This window comes from Sardina pilchardus, chromosome 22 (genome assembly GCF_963854185.1).
Source record: "Sardina pilchardus chromosome 22, fSarPil1.1, whole genome shotgun sequence".
Classification (NCBI taxonomy): Eukaryota; Metazoa; Chordata; class Actinopteri; order Clupeiformes; family Clupeidae; genus Sardina; species Sardina pilchardus.
Window position 1 is genome coordinate 20599988 of NC_085015.1, and position 17500 is coordinate 20617487.

Genomic DNA, 17500 nt, shown 5'->3' on the forward strand with positions numbered 1-17500 from the left:
GCGTGTGTGTGTGTGTGTGTGTGTGTGTGTCCGTGTGTGTAAAAATGCATGTGTATGAGTGTTGGTGTGTTGATGTGTGTTGATGTGTGTGTGTGTCAGGGTGTCAGCATGTTTGTGAATTGTGAATGACATAGCCCACAAGTGACTCACTGGATGCTGACAGGATGCTCCTTTCAATTCAGCACCATGGACAGTCCCATGAGCATCTGGACTGGACAATGTGCTATGTCAAGTGTGTGTGTGTGCATGTAATGTGTAAGTGTCTGCATGTGTGTGTGTGTGTGTGCAATGTGTGTAAGTGTCTGCATGTGTGTGTGAAATGTATAAGTGTCTGCGTGTGTGTGTGTGTGTGTGTATGTGTGTGTGTGTGTGTGTGTGATGTGTAAGTGTCTGCGTGTGTGTGAGGATGCTCTATTGACCCCACTCTCTGCATGCCTGTGCCGTGGGGAAAGTGACTTTAACAGTGTTCAGAGAGACAGCCCCAGCCAAGCGTATCGTAGAGAGCCTTGCAAGCTGGAAACACATACTGTAGTGTGTAATAGTGTGACATTGGGGTAATTGCATTGGGGTAATTTTGTCTGTGTGTGTATGTGTGTGTGTGTGTGTGTGTGTGTGTGTGTGTGTGTGTGTGTGTGTGTGTGTGTGTGTACGTGTTTGTATGTGCAGACATGCATGTTTTCCACGTATGTGTGTCTGTGTCTGTGTTTGTGTGAATGTGTTCTAACAGACCCCCTCCATACAAAGTCTTTCCAAACGCGGTCTCTCTCTCTCCCTCTCCCTCTCCCCCTCTCTCTCTCTCCCTCTCTCTCTCTCCCTCTCTCTCTCTCTCTCTCTCTCTCTCTCTCTCTCTCTCTCTACAGTGGGCAGCAGAGCCACCAGAGGGTCGTGCATCACCACAGCCTGACACCAAAGCACCGCTTAACACCCAACCATCAGGCACGCCGCCACAGGCTACGCAACTGGAACAAATCACATCCACACAGAAAAGCCTAATGCACATCCAAAACAGCCTGCACACCAACATCAACACTCCACACTGTTCCTGGAGTCCTCCAATGATCTATCTCACAACAACCTGAACATTAAACATAACAATAACAATGCAATGTAATGACATAAAGTACCTAATAGTCTGTGTGTGAAAGGAGACTAAGCCGAGAGCCGTCTGAAATGTCACCATAAACTAACATAATGAACACATGCATTACATACATTAGTCAAGTCACCGGGCGCTGACCCATATCTAAGGTATAAGAATGCATAAGACAAACGATCCATCTGAACCACAACCGTAAATAACATGTTTACTGGTTCCTCTTCGTGAGTGCAGTGGTTCCTGTTCAGCATGACTTTAGCGGCTGAAAATAACAGCTGCTCCCTCAAACACTCCCACACTCCCTCGCTCGCTATTTTTGAGTCTCGTCTGTCTGACACAGACATATGCAGTACAGAAGCAGTGATATAAAACACACACACACACACACACACACGTATGTACTCTGCGGATATGAACACACAACTGGAGACAGACACTACAGCACATGTAAGGATGCTTTGGGATTTGTATGGAAACCAGATGGACCTGTAAGACTCAATGGACGCTCTCCAGCTAAAGACAGGACAAACAGAGCATAAGACAAATAGAGGCCCCCACCACCACCCCTCCCTCCCTCTCCCTCTCCCTCTCTCTCTCTCTCTCTACCTCTCTCTCTCTCTCTCTCTCTCTCTCACACTCACACACACACACACACACACACACACACACACACACACACACACATATGTTGTGCACATAGACAGAGAGCAGCTATTTAATTGCCTGTCTCCTAAAGAAGCAATCCTTTAGGGAGAGGAGACTGAAGAGTGTATCAAGCAGCACGAGTCACAGAGGAATCACAGAGGAGCAGTGAACAGGGAGGAGGCAGGTGAGGAGGTGTGTGTGTGGGGGGGGGGGGGGGGGGGGGGGTATAGGCGCTTATGCTGCCACTGAAACTATTACCTTGACAACAAGTCACTGAGAGACTCTGCGCGGTGAAAAACCCGTCTTCCTCTCCGTCTCTTTTCCTCTCTTCCTCCCTCTCTCATCTCTCTCCCTTATCTCTCTTTCTGGTTCAGTCTCATTCCACCTCTCCCTCACCTCCCTTCCTTTCTCTTCATCTCACGCTCTTCCTCTTTATCCTCTCTTCCTGTCTGTCTGTCCCTCTCTCTTTCATCTACCCCTTCTCTCTCCCTCTCTCCCTCTCTCTCTCTCTCTCTCTCATGCTCTGGTTGAAATCCAAGACCAGTCAACGCTTTCATTTGGCGTTTAGAAGCCTCTAATGAAAAGGCTGCAGCTGCAGCTTTGGAGCGTGTGCGTTCTGCTGTACCTCGGTTCCGTGTGTTCCGTGTGTTCCGTGTGAAGTCCAGCAGCATCAAATGCCCCCGCTGATGATCAGAGAGCTCACCTCCAGACGCTAACGAGGACTGAAGCTACGCTATCAACACCGGCTAACTGGCTCCACATCACACTTGGCCGCAATGTGGGTAGCCACTGCTAGATTTGTTAAGAAAGTAAAAAAAAAAACAGAATGTAGAAAGAAGCCTAGAGAAGGGGTAGACATATACACGTCTAGCTCGGTGATATATTTTACATACAAAGTGCTAGGTCAGCGTCTCAGCGATATATTGTGAAAAGTCCTGTAAGCCAACTTCATGATTCTAAGGACGGAGGGAGAACGGAGGTCTACAATCTAGTAGGCCCTCCCACCAAATTACAATGCACTTCAAAATGCCATCTGAGGCAGCCCAAGTGCTGAGATGCCAGAATATGTGAGTGTGTTTGTTTGTGTGAGTGTTTCAAGGTGTGTTCGTGTGTGTCGGTGTATCTAAGTGCATTGGTATGTGTGTAGTTTCTTGAGCGAAGTGAAATTCAGCAGTTTTGTTGCCTCCAGAAGCTTTACTGTATGTAGACCAGCACCAAGTTCATACTCCTCTCTCTCTCTCTCTCTCTCTCACTCGTACTCTTCATCTCTCTCTCTCTCTCTCTCTCTCTCTCTCTGCTCCATATTTCCAGCTACACTATAGTACATCTTGTGCTGCAGCTAAAAAGTGCACAATTCACCCAAGTCTGTTTCAGGCTCTACTGTATATCAGGCCACCAAAATGGGACGGAGCAACGCTATGGACAAACCCAAGAGCTTACACAACATGGCAGCGTCCAATAATGCTGACCAGACTCACGCTTTTCCCCCTTCGCGAAAGCAGAACAACAGCTGAGCGCTAACTCAGCTGCATGGGACGACATGCTCAGTAGGGGAGGATAACTGCTGGAGAGAGTTAATGAATGTGATACTTCTCGGCAAGTCATCGAGAATAATCGAAGGAAAATGCGTTGAGTCTACCCAAGGACATCACGGCACAACCTGAACCACGGGAGGGGTACATTTATTGCACTCCGACAATCAAATTCCAGGTCAATTAATTCCATTTTCAATCACAAGGAGTCAGTTTCAGCTCCAATAATTTATGCGTTTGTAGTTGTAAATTCAGTGGACCATGAAGAGAGTCGTTTACAGCTTGAGCATCTCTCTGTACCTCTGCACCAGACAGTCTGAAAGCGTAGGCCTACTTATTAAAATGGCCATGGCTTTTTTTTGTTTTCTATCAACAAGACAAATGCTTCTTAGAAGCATGTTAGAAGCCCTTTACAGGGTCTTTTTTTGATCTTCTCCCCCATGGAGGAATAGGAAATGGCTCAACTTGAAACTTTCTTTTTTCATCTATGTTTGAAGAATTCTGCAAATAGAAATTCATAGGGGTGGTTCTTCAAACAAGCACATGTTCTGAATTTGGCCTTTCAGCTTTCCACTTTGAGAGCACGCTGAGAATCTTATATATCGCTGCACTGACTAATGAAATCCTTCATAACAGCCCAGCTACATACTGACCAGCTGTACCTTCAAGATGGCCCTGTCTGTAAAACGTTGCCATGGTTAAAAGCACAAAATGTGATCCAAAATATTTATAAATATGTCTCTTATTTTAACCATGTTGTCAAAAGCACGCCTTTCAAACCTTTCTGCTCTTGACAACATAATAAGATGCCAATTTGCCCCCCTTATCTCGAGACCCGCACCTGTGTTTTAAGTGGCGGCTCTTAATTAAGTTAGGGCACTCCCGCGCCTCGTCTGCTAGATGCATATTAGCACAGCCTCAGCCTGGATAGCTGAACAGCTGCAGGAGTACAGGAACTGAAGTAGGACCTCTCAATCTCAAGCTTTATGAACCCTGAAATATTGGGGAAAATTGGTCTTCTCTTCAGAGAGAGAGAGAGAGACACACACACACACACACACACACACACACACACAAATATGATGAACAACTGAAATAAAGCATCGAAATAAAGCACAAAGACCATACTGAGTCACTTCATTGTGACTCACACAATCATTAAATCTCAAGAAAGATTACTGCCTTGTGCAAACAAAATGTTAAGGCGACAGGGTTCATTTCTCCCAAATGCAAAAGAAATTGTGGTTCTAATAAGGCGAGAGACAATGGGCTTTTACTTCACGATGCACTTGTTATTAATGTGTGCAATGCTTAGTAATACAACTGAAGTGCATTTGAGGACAAAACATCCTACTTGTGCAAATAGGGAGTATGCAATGCTACAGCTCCAACAATGGCATCATCATTTATATATAAATGTATAAATAGGGAGTATGCAATGCTACAGCTCCAACAATGGCATCCCATAAATCCATAATAGTGTGTGTGCACACAGATCTATGCTTGTGTCCCTTCACCACACACCTTTTCAGTGTTTACCGGGGGCTTCTGAGGACAAGTGGTCCTGCTGCACTGTACCAGTGCGGGGGTCATCTGATGCTGCGGTCACGGCAACACGTTGAAGTGCCATCCCTAAAATCTGCTCTATCTGTTCCACTCTGGAGTGAGTCGCTCTGATGACAACACCAGCTGCTCAGTACACAACCACATCCGTACCATCTCTCTCTCTCTCTCTCTCTCTCTCTCTCTCTCTCTACTCTCTAGCTACAGTATATATCTTTTTCAAGTTAATGGACGATATTCAAGCTTCTGAAACCCTGTGGTGTGCTGGAGGAGCCTTGGTTGGGGCAGATGGGGGTTTGATGTTTAAAATGTTTAGATGTGATTCTACCTATTTATCTGTCAATGTATCTGTTAATCTATCTGTCTCTCCGGCTTGCTCTAAAATATCTACTACTAAATACTACCATTCAATTAAAATGTGTTTAACTGGCATGGCAAATCATGCATTGTATTGCCAAAGCATTCACAGGGACAGTATAAAAAGATATAGAGATACATTAAAAAAACATCATAAACATGTAAAAACTCTCTTCTCTTTTTCTCTGTCTTTCTCCGAAACGGCAACCCTTTTCAAATCCCTCCCACTCTGTTGTGCAGCTGTTTTGTGATGGAATTGTTGTCATTTGCACTTGAATTGTTCATTTCTTCATTTATATTGAAAACCAAATGTTCTTTTTTTCTTAAGAGCCATTTCAGTAGACTTATCAATCGGGTCTGCTGTTGGTGATATTACCATTACGTAACCAACTGGAATTGATGATTACAAGTTGATGTATGCAAACAAACAACCGCACACATACACACAAATACACACAAATACCCTCATCCAGACAGACGCAAAGGATATCACTTGAATTAGAGAGTAGATGGTTGGACAGGGAGATTGAGAGAATGAGTGAGAGAAAGAAAGAATGAAAGAAGATGTTGATTCTGCTGCCCTCGAAGCAGAAATCCTCTTATGGTGGAGACCTCCGCTGCAGCAACCTCTCTCGCTCTTAATTACACATCTGCAGGGCTCGCTATAATCTGTGTGTGTGTGTGTGTGTGTGTGTGTGTGTGTGTGTGTGTGTGTGTGGTGCGTATGCATGTGTCTCTCCATGTGTTGGTGTGTGTGCATGTGCACAGCTTTGTTTATGTGCGTGTGTCTGTGTGCTTTTCTGGTATATGTTGTTTATCCATGTGTCTAGGTGCTAGCTTATATATGTGATGTTAGTTATATGTGTGTGTCTATGTTTGTTTGATGGTACATACTGTATGTGGTGTGTGTGTGTGTGTGTGTGTGTGTGTGTGTGTGTGTGTGTGTGTGTGTGTGTGTGTGTGTGTGTGTGTGTGTTATACTGTAACACAAAAGCACAGTGTGTCGTTATCAGACCCCACTGAGACCCAGTGTTCATTTTATAAGCAGGTCCAAAAAACCTACATGTGTGTATGTGGGGCCATACATTTGTGTGTGTGTGTGTGTGTGTGTGTGTGTGTGTGTGTGTGTATGAGTGTGTGTGTGTGTGTGTGTGTGTGTGTGTGTGTGTGTGTGTGTGTGTGTGTTTATGTATGTCACTCCCTATTGAACACCAATACACCAATTCTGTTCTGCTTATTTATATTTCATTTCTGTTTATATTTATTCAATACATTTGTAATAATTCTGCAAACGGATGTTCAGCATGCTACATTATATCAGAGTATTGTATGAGGAATAGACTGAGCATCTCTCATGACTGAGTGACATCAGCCGTGCTTAGAGAGATACTAGAGATACTGTCATGAACACATATCTCGTTGGTTATGTTTCATGGTCCAGGCTGGTTGGTTTTGATTGCAGGTTTTGGAGCCTGGGCTGTCCAAAGGTACGTTTTTCAGCAAGGGACAGGCAGCTAGTGGATCGTGAAGAGATGTGTGTGATAAAAAAAAATGTCTAGCTTAGAAACCTTGTAATAAGACTTGGAGAACCTTTAATATAGTCCAAAACACTATTTCTTAAATCCAGATAGTTTCTCACATTCCCTGTCTCTGTCCCATTCAGTAAGCATGCTGAGAAGAAAACAAGCCTTTGTACACAGTCCTGGCTCTCCAAATGGACAACAAACACAGCGGCTCGATCCGAGCCATAAACAGCTCCAGTAGATCAACACATAGCTTCAGGAGCACATAGAGGAGGGTTGCACAGGGGCACCGGAAGGACACTGTCAATCTGATTGGCTGTTTAACTCATACCAACAACCTTTGGCTAGATACACAGACACTACCTTCAACCAAGTGTTCCAGTCTTTAAAGGCACACCAACGCTAACACACTCATCCATACAATATGAAGCAACCACAGTGTAGATTGGTACAATATGCAACATGTCTAGGTGACAAGCACATTAGAAAATGTCCGATATTTAGCCTGTCTAGCTCAGCTGCCAGCCTATCCTGCTGATGCTTCCTAATCCATTTACAGGCTCAAGGGGCCTGCCTAGCACCCCATTCACTGCTAACTGTTTTTTTTATTATTATTATTCCTCAATCCTTTTACAGAGACAAAACCTCTGGTCTGGACAGTACACATGTAGACAGAGGGAAAGGGAGGAGGATAGAGAAAGACAGAGAGAGAGAGAGAGAGAGAAAGAGAGAAAGAGAGATGATGGTGAAATAGAGAGTCAGGGGAGAGAGAGAAAAAAACTGCTTTTAGCTCTCACAGTTTGAGGTGAAAAAAGAAAAAGGGAAGAAAAATATGTAATCCCACCAACTAGCTTTGGGGGTAAAAGACAAAAAAGCGAGTGAGGCAGAGATGGAGGGAGAGAAAAAAAGATACAGACGGGTTGTCTCACATCTTGGGCCCCAGGAGAGTTTTAAAAAGAAGGACACTCTCATTTCGGGTGAAAAGGTGTCAGGTGATCTCCTTTCCTCCATCTACCCCCTCTACTTAGCCCACCACCCCCCAATGCCTGACAAGCTTCCTGATATCCCCCCTGATATCCCCCATATGCACACACACACACACACACACACACATGCGGGCACACATGCAAACGCACACAGCTTGCTCCCCCCTCCTTCCACCTGTCTGGTTACCCTCCCCAACACACACACACACACACACACACACACACACACACACACACACATACACACACGCAGCTTACTTCCCCTCCACCCCGCCACATCAATGCTGAGCTGCGGAGGGCTTTGAAAGGACCCCCTCCATTCATGGCCAAGGCCACAATGCCTGCTCATCAGTCCCTCCGGTGTGGACGCTGACTGCTGGGAGAGGCCAGCAAAGTGTGTGTGCGTGTGTGTGTGTGTGTGTGGGGGGGGGGGGGGGTAAGTAGAAATACCCGTGCCGATGGGACGTCTTTTACTGACGCCACCTGCGGCAAGAAGACAGAGAAGAGAAGAGAATCTTGGGGGGAGGGGGTCTTATCTCCGAATGCAGCTGGCTCAGTCAACACACACATAGTCACACACAAACAGTACACACACACAAAACACATAGACAGACAACACACACACACACACACACACACATGGATAGTACTTTCCCTTCATAAGGTGTTCTTTCTCTCTCTGTCTCTCTCTCTATGTGCGTCTGTGAGTCTGTATGTGTATGTCTATGTGTGTGTGTGTGTGTGTGTGTGTGTGTGTGTGTGTGTGTGTGCGACTGTGTGTGCGACTGTGTGTGTGTGTGTGTGTGTGTGTTAGTGTGTGTGTGCGGTGTGTGTCTGTGGCTGTGTGTCTGTGTGCACTTTGCAGGACAGCATAATAGAGAGCCTTCCTTTTATCCTCAACTTTGAATTGAGAATGCCACAGGAGCAGTGGCATGACTCACTATGTCCTCACTGCAAGACCGGCTGAACCCCAACCTCACAAGACCAACATCACCACAAGAGACCGGCTCAACCCCAACCTCACTACAAGACCGGCTGAACCCCAACCTCACTACAAGATCATCTCAACCCCAACCTCACTACAAGACCAGTTCAACCCCAACCTCACTACAAGACCAGTTCAACCCCAACCTCACTACAAGACCAGTTCAACCCCAACCTCACTACAAGACCGGCTCAACCCCAACCTCACTACAAGACCAGTTCAACCCCAACCTCACTACAAGACCAGTTCAACCCCAACCTCACAACACAACCATCTCAATCCCTATACAGAACCGGCTCCAACATTACAGCGAAACCAGCTGATTGATTGAATGATTGACCATCTCATTTTAGGAAACAATACAACTTTGGACCACAACATATTTTTTTCAGTGCCTGCTTAAAACCTTCTACACCTCTGACTATCTTGAGATTTCCTGGCAACCTGTTCCACAGACTAGCTGCTACATAAAAACAAGACTCCTTACCTAAGTTACTCAATCTCTATACAGGACCGGCTAAACTCCAACCTCACAACACAACCAGCCGAAGCCCTGCCTGTGTCCCCCACACACTGTCCTGTCGGGTAAAATGCCAACCAATCCATTAGACACAGTATGGAGAGACACAAGCGAACTCTAAATGCCCTTTGAATCCTGTTCCTGTCTGCTCTTCTGTAGTCTATCACACCTGCTATTCTGCCAGCAGTCATGCATGTGTTTAATACTTCAATCAGTTCTGGTTCCCTCTTCTTCTAAGGCAAGAGTTACGCCTTAGATAAAGAAAAGTACACTTAATCCAATTAATGTGAAGAACTACAGACCTGTCTCCCTTCTTCATTTCTTGTCAAAGCTTTTGGGGAGAGTGGCTTTCAAGCAAGTCTTATCTGCAGCGTTTGGTACTGTAAACCATGACATTATTTTTTCTACACTTTCTGAATTGGTAATTTCTGGGAAAGCTCTTGACTGGTTTGAATCCTTAAATTGCGTCTCAGTGTGTCTTGGCAGGGACAGGTATTAAAGTGTCATGACCTCATCACAGGCGTGCCTCAGGGAACAGTATTAGGGCCCCTACTTTTCTGTATTTACACCACTTCTTTAGGTGAGACCATTCACTCCCATGGATTTAACTGCTATGTGTGGATGATACTCAGGGCCAGATGTACTAACCACGTTTTTGCGCCCATTTCAGGTGTAACATGCACGTAAAAACATGGCGAGGTATGTACAAACAGGTCGCACTGAAGGACAAACGCAGATTGCCTGTCGTGGGAGCTGAAAACGGCTATTTGCGCTTTTCCGTGTCATGCATATGCATTCTTGGGAGGATCAGCTAAAAAGTGGGTGTATCACGCAAGCACAGGGGAGGAGAACTGCTAATAGCGATTGATTAAGTATTCCACCATGTGTATGAAAACAGTGTACATCTATTTTACGTTGAAAAAACCCCGCCTTCTAAAAGCAGGTGTAATCCAAATTGTGTCTATTAGAAGTTTTTTAGAGAATCAGTATTCAGAGCATCAGTTTTCTTCATTATACTACAGTATGTCAAAAGCAACCTTAACTTGGTTTGTCTCTCTAAAATCGTATTTTCTCTTTCAAGATATATTCCCAATCTGTTAAACTACTGTACGTATTAAGTCATATCCATAGTCTACGTGCAGTAAATAGTTAAAGTATTTTTTTAAGTGGATTAGTAGCACTACTAGGCCTACTGTACTCTGTCTGTCGATGCTCGTTGACATCTCTTTGTATCATGTACAGTATGATCGCTAAACATTTTTTAATGTTGCAATATTCAACTGCGCTTGTGGTTCAGCCCTGTACACGCAATTGGCGTTGTAGATGGGGCGGGGACAGGCGGTGATGAACGCTATTAACGTAATGAAGTGACAGCTAAGTAAATTTCACGCAATATTGAACAGGACATGGTTATCTCCAAACTGGACTATTGTAATTCACTATTGCCTGCTTGCTTGTGTAGGCACACCTGGTCTTCAATCAGCCAAAGAGGAGACATGTACCTCCTTCCCTAGTTACTCTCCACTGGATTCCCATAGAGTGACCAGGATCAAATGTAAATCTCTCACCGTGACCTATAAGACACTTACTTAGTATTTGCTTTTTTCATCAAGCTATTGATCATTGATATTGCATTGAAATGATTGTTTATTATTGCTAAACTCCTAACCGTAGTCTTACCAACATTTTAAAACTGTTCACTGTTGATTGTAACTATTGTATTGTTTTTATTTGTAAGTTACTTTGGACAAAAGCATCTCCCATAACAATAATAACCATAAATAGCACATCCATAATGGCAACATACTACCATGTCCATACCTGCTAGTCACGGCTACATAATTAGATCTGTGGTGTATAGGACACAAGAGAGACTATTACCACTTTTTAAATGCATTGTATTTCCCTGAGGTCATCAAGTCTATTACAATAATGCACACATATACTGTAAGTAGGACACAGATAATAAGATGATTGTACTTCAGTGCTGCTATACTGTAAAACAATACTATTGCCTTTAGGGTGTAGGTGACACCGTTAAATCAAATGTGTGTGTCAAAAAGGGTACACGCAATATACTGAGGGTGGTGCTTGGTTGGTATGGGTGTCATTGGCAATTGCAAAGTAAAGAAAAGTAACTTTTATTTAGTCACTTTAATCGCAACTCTCAACCTCAATCGACTGAACTGGCTGCTCCACGCCCACAATTGCTCAGGGCAAAAGCTTTAAATCAAAACCGGCCCCTGAGCCCCCCTGTGGTGAGAATCTTGGATGTTACCCACGCCTTAAGCAGACCTGACTGGAGTCGGTGTAATTAAAATGCTCTTGATAGGCTGAATCAGGTGTGTGTGTGAAGCTAATTAGGAGTGCCACTGGTGAGTTTAGTCAGGGAGAGATGGAAAGGTGTGGGTGTGGGAGTGTGTGTGTGTGTGTGTGTGTGTGTGTGTGTGTGTGTGTGTGTGTGTGTGTGTGTGTGTGTGTGTGTGTGTGTGTATGTGTGTGTGTGGGGGGGGGGGGGGGGGGGAGTACTTCAGAAGCAATGAAGAGGCACTGGCCTAGAACACCATGCATTTCCCTAACAGATGGGATCCCTGAGGCCCAGGGCCCAAGGTAAGGTATGATAGCCAGGGGCAGGCGCTGTGAGGTGGCCGTTCCAAGGGTCTAGTGCTGACAGGGGGCCTTACAGAGCATAATGGCTACCCAAAGGAAAATGTGTTGACTCGTATACATGCGCTTTCCTTGCCTCATGAGAAATAAATCAGCACAAGGATCTCACCTGTTTCTCTTAAAGTCTCTTTAGGAGAAATAAGGAGAGACAGTAATATAAGAAGAAACCAGCATTTTTCTTTTTCTATTATATCTTTTCTTCTCTTGATATTATGAATTTATTTCTCCTGAGGGGCCTCATTGCTTCTCTGTGCTATGGGTAACATTGCAATTAGGGGGGCATAAGCCCCATAGCAGTCAATACACATTTAGTTAGCAACACCACATTTGAGCATAATGCAGTGCAGCTGTATAGTGACATGTGCATTGCACTGTTCTCATCAACTGTCACTAGGCCTAGGCTGACTTATTGTTCTTTTCGGCTAATGTAGGCTAGTTAATTGCTTGCATATCCTGTTTCATACAAAATCGTGTCCATTATGTTGACTTGTCATCACCTCCAGCATTACAATGTCATGAAACTCTAGTGAGATAAAGTAACCATATAATTTTACCATATAATTTTACAACGATAACAATGTTGCAAAATAACAATGACAAGTGTATTTGTATGACTGTTGCCAGAGTGCAGAGTAATAGAACATACTGTAAGCTACCTACTGTAGCTGCAAAAAAGACTCAAAGTGCAGTCTTGTGTTGTAGCCTAGTCAAAGCATTGTGCATTGAAACTGGAAATTGTCAGGACATAGCCTACCTCTTTTACAGTAGCCTAGATGTAGGCTACTGGCGTTAGAGAAGGTGAGCAGATGCGGGGGCCAATATTCTTGGAGCAGGGGAATAGATTTGGTTGCAATGTTGGCTAACACTTGAAGTCAACGCTATTTACCAGAAGCACTTTGGGAAAATAACATGACGATTAAGTTAGCCTACTTAACACATAAGCATTTACAGTCATGTAGAATGACTGCTAATTTTCTGTCAGTATCACTTTCGATTACCACGGAGGGATGTGGTCTCCCGGGCAACGGGGGGAGCTATTTTCAGCCGCGGGCGCACTGCCACCCAGAAGGTCCTCTACTTAGTTTCGCGAGCAAGCAGCGCAGGGTTCTTCAAGGGTGAGAAGGCCACAGCAGTTAACAGGCTTCCTTCAGCTACAACTCTTACAGGGTCTGACATCGGACATGCTCCGTTTTATCCCCTTTCTCATTCTGCCGAGGTATATTCATTTGACCCTCAGATTCAGTGAAAATCGAAGTTAATAAACCCCCTTATCTCACAAGCGCGATTTATTCATTACACTTGTTGGATCTATATCTTATGAAAAACTAGTCACGTGCGCCTGCCCTTTCGGGGACGGAGATTGTTGCCTGAGGGTAAGGGAGAAACTCATTTCAAGTGGTTGCCATAATTTGAATCCATATTTTTTCCATTTCACATTGGCAGGTTTAGGCCTATTTTTGTAGATATGTTCAAAGACAATACAGATGTTTAACCATCCAATATCACGAATCATGATTTATTATGTGTGCACTAGATAGATTGTCAGTGAATAATTTTGTCACAATTCACTCAAGAAATAGTTTTTGGGGTGGCATAAATAGTCAAGCACCTTCCCACCTTCCCAGTCCCAGGCATGCCTGAACAAAACTGTGTGTGTGTGTGTGTGTGTGTGTGTGTGTGTGTGTGTGTGTGTGTGTGTGTGTGTGTGTGTGTGTGTGTGTGCCTGTGTAACCATGCAGGTAAACTGGGGACATCTTAACATATACAACCCATGCCTGCGATCAAGAGCTCCCTAGGGTCCATTGATCGTTATTAGACTAATAGAGCCTGTCTCGTCTCCCCCATCAAAGCAGGAGGGCCGGCAAGGTCAGGGATGAGCAGTGTTTCATCTCCATTTAGACATGAGCAATGGCCACCGAATCGCACTATCCCACTACCAGGAAACGCCTCAAGGTCCTGCGACCCAGGAATCGCTTTTAATGTGTCACTGAAGACAACACAACGACACCAGATGCTTCTTTGTGTCTAGTCTCTGAAGGCCTCTGCCCTTAAATTCTCCAGTAATACCTTTATGTTTTGACACTATGCATTGCCCTAAACATCCATTATGTAGTTGTCAACAGTGCATTCTTTCTTTATTATTATGGTTTCCCTATGATAATTGGCGAGGTGTAGTATCTATTACATGTCCTTGTGCCATATAAGCAAGAGAATCACATAAATTGGCACTCAGGAAGGTGAGAGAGAGAGAGAGAAGAGGGAGAGACAGTGTGAGAGAGGGGGAGGAATTGACAACATGCAAACACAGATCCCTTGGCACTTGTAGACAAAGAACCTCTCCAGAGAGCCTCACTCCAGGTTCAAAACAAATGGGAGAGATGGAGAGAAAATGAGAGAATGGGAGAGGGGAAGGGAAAGAATAGAGAAAGCTTGTAAAGGCTGAAAGAATGGACCAAGTGAACAATGCGTGGTCTGAGCTGTTAAGTTGTTTCTAGTAAATATATGGATGTGATCTGAGGCCTATTGTGATAGAGGAAGCTTTCCTCTGCTCAAGGGTTATTCATAATCAGTTTGCACTGTTTTGTAAATAAAAAAAGAAGCATTTGGATAATTTGCCAAATCATTATTTACATAGAAATAAAGGTCATTGTATAATTCATTTGAGACAAACAATTGTTGGCATACAGAAATTATACACAGAGAACAATAGTTAACCCAAGTGGCTGAAAATACTGTATACAACTAAATTAGACAACCAGGGTGAGAATATTATGTGGGAATGAGTTTATATACATATATTTTTGTAATCAACGGTAGTTTTTATTAAAGATGTGTGAAGTGTGTGAGACAGCGTGAGAGACTGTGTCCCCTCGGTGCATGCTATAATGATTACATCACCACATTTCATGAAAGAAACATTCACACACTCTCTCTCGGAACACATCTCATTCTCATTCAGATAATCTCTCATTCAATCTGTTGTACAGTTTGACTGAATAAACACTGGCCCCCGGTCCCAGCATCCCTCTCCTAAAATCAGACTGCTGGCTGCCAAGTCTCTTAACTCTCTGCCTCATCTCATAGAGCTTATGTCCCCACACACAGACGTGTGCTTCGTGTCATCCCGGAACAAATCATGTATTTTTCCCTTAGAAAACTACACTAAGCAGAGCTGCATATAGGACTGCGCAACACATTATAAACTACCTTCCGATTTCTCTGTCTCAAGACAAATCAACACAGCGTTATACACAGAATTCATACACAGAGACAATTTGATATGTTTGTCATAAATAAAAGTAAGAATGCTACATAATGAACCATTATGGAATACTTCACTGGTGAAGTCAATCTTATCCTAACATTCAGGAGTCCAAGGCCTGTCAGCCACTTTTGAGGTAGTCTAACACGCCTTGATATTTTGATATTATTGATATCATTGATATTATTTCACATAACTAAAATTTATCCAAAAGTGCTACAGATGCTCATTACACTTTGATCTTTGAGTTACATTTATTATAGTATCCTGTTCCACGCCACTTTACTTTTCTTGACATGCAGACCTACTGTGCAGACGGCAACTTCTACTAATAAACTGCCTGGTTCTCTGATTCAAACAACCTTCAAGGCTCAATGTGAGGCTATCCTCGATTCAACCAGAAAGTGGGACATCACAGTGGCCATGCACCGCACTTTCAATCAAACATGTTTTGAAAAGACTGACTACCGTGCATTCATATTAACAAGACAATTGTCAAGTTACAACCTGGATTCTCTGTAAACAAACCTTTTCCTTTTTCCGGATAATCTAAATATTTACATTAACAGTGTGGGATACTTTCAGATTCAGCAACATATTTCAATAGCATCCTACACTCCATGAGGATAAAGTATAATTTTAAAACTAGAAATGTTATACTCAAAGGAGTGTAGGATAATATTGTGTGCAACCTCTTGTACCCAATCACCTTTGTAGCTGATTTTATAACAACAGACTTCCAAAGGCACATCTTTGCAGAGCTACTGTAGATGCTCGTGAGCTACGTGCGAAGGTTCCGCTGGGATACTCACGGGTTCCGTCGAAGCGCGTGGCGATGGTGTCCAGAAACGTGTTCTGGGGCGCCAGCAGCCCTTTCATTACCGGCATGGTGCCGCCGCCGTCGGCCCTGTGGGTCGGTCCTCAGACACCGCGCGGGAACGTCGGTGGTCCGCCCCCACGCCGGGAGGTGAGGGGTCAGAGGTCACAGAGATGCAGTCATGGGGCGCTGGGGGAGAGAGAGACGGGGGAAGAGCGCCGCCCTACCCTACCCCCATGGAGCACAGCCTCCACCACACTCCACCAAAGCCTGGCTCTTGCCTCTTGCCACCGTTGAGCCCCGGATTCCTTCCACCAGATCCGCTCCTCTGTGAGACGGATGGCACGCCGGATCTCCCCCAGTGGGGCGACTCAAAAGGCGATTTCTGCTGGATCCGCAATCCCTCACGTGGATTGAGAAGCCCACACTGTGCCGAAGAAGCTCATTTGCTTTCCTCAGGAATGTGGAAGTTTTGTCAGTTGAAAGCCCAACTCCTTCCCTCCTGCTCTTTTCCTCCAGCCTTCACTCTCTTCTTTCACTCCTTGAGAAACAACAACAAAAAAACAAAAACAACAATAAAGGAATGAAGGTGTGTCTGCGCGTCCTCCCGAGTCCCCTGGTCAGGTGTGTGAGAGGGCGGCCGTTCCTGCTCCTGCTCCTGCTCCTGCTCCTGTGGCGTGGAGGTGCGAGTGCTGCTGGGTGGTGGTGCGGGCTACAGAGGCGCTCTGCTTGTGTCTGACGCTGCTGCCGCCGCTGCTGCTGCGCTCCATGTGCGCCACCGTGCTCCTGTCGCCGAGTCTGCTCCACTCCCTCAGAGAGCACTGTTTTTGCGCTCGCGCTCTCTCGCTCTCTCTCTCTCTCTCTCTCTCTCTCTCTCGCTCTCTCTCTCTCTCTCTTTTCTCACTCCCTCTCTCTCTCTCCTCACTCTCTCTCTCACAGACACACTCTCTCTGTCTCCCTCTTCACTGTCTAAGCCTCTCTCTCTCTCTCTCACACACACACACACACACACACACACACAATCTCTCCCTTTCTTCCTCTCTCTCTCTCTCTCTCTCTCTCTCACACACACACACACACACACACACTCTCTGTCTCCCTCTTCACTGTCTAAGCCTCTCTCACTCACACATACACACAATCTCTCCCTCTCTTCCTCTCAATTTTCAATTCAATTTTCCTCCTCTCTCTCTCTCTTACTCTCCCTCCTTCAGACACAAACACACTCACACTCACTATCTCTCTTTTTTACTATCCTGTTCGCTCTCTCTTTTTTCACACTGTCTCTCTCTCTGTCTGTTTCTATCTCTCCCTCTCTCTCACACACACACACTATCACCTTTCCTCTCTTTCTTGCTCACTCTGTCTCTCTCACACTCTCTCTATCTCTCTCTCTCTCTCTTCCTCTCTCTCGACTGTCAAGGAGCTACTGAGGCAGAACAGAGGCAGAACAGTTGCATCTTTCCAATCTCTCTCTCTCTGTCTTTCTCTCTCTCCACCTCTTTCCCTCCTCCCCCTTCTCGGTTACCACCACCACCTCCTCATCC

General features: G+C 44.8%; 1 protein-coding gene across 1 annotated transcript in view; it reads right to left on the reverse strand.

Moving 5' to 3' along the window:
- LOC134069682 (potassium voltage-gated channel subfamily H member 4-like) overlaps nucleotides 1-16441 on the reverse strand; it is a 59560-nt gene extending 43119 nt beyond the window's left edge. Inside the window, exon 1 of the mRNA XM_062525711.1 lies at nucleotides 15949-16441. Coding sequence (XP_062381695.1) covers nucleotides 15949-16024 — 76 coding nt within the window. The 5' untranslated portion in view covers nucleotides 16025-16441. The remainder of the gene's footprint in view (nucleotides 1-15948) is intronic.
- Between the last annotated feature and the right edge of the window lie 1059 nt (nucleotides 16442-17500).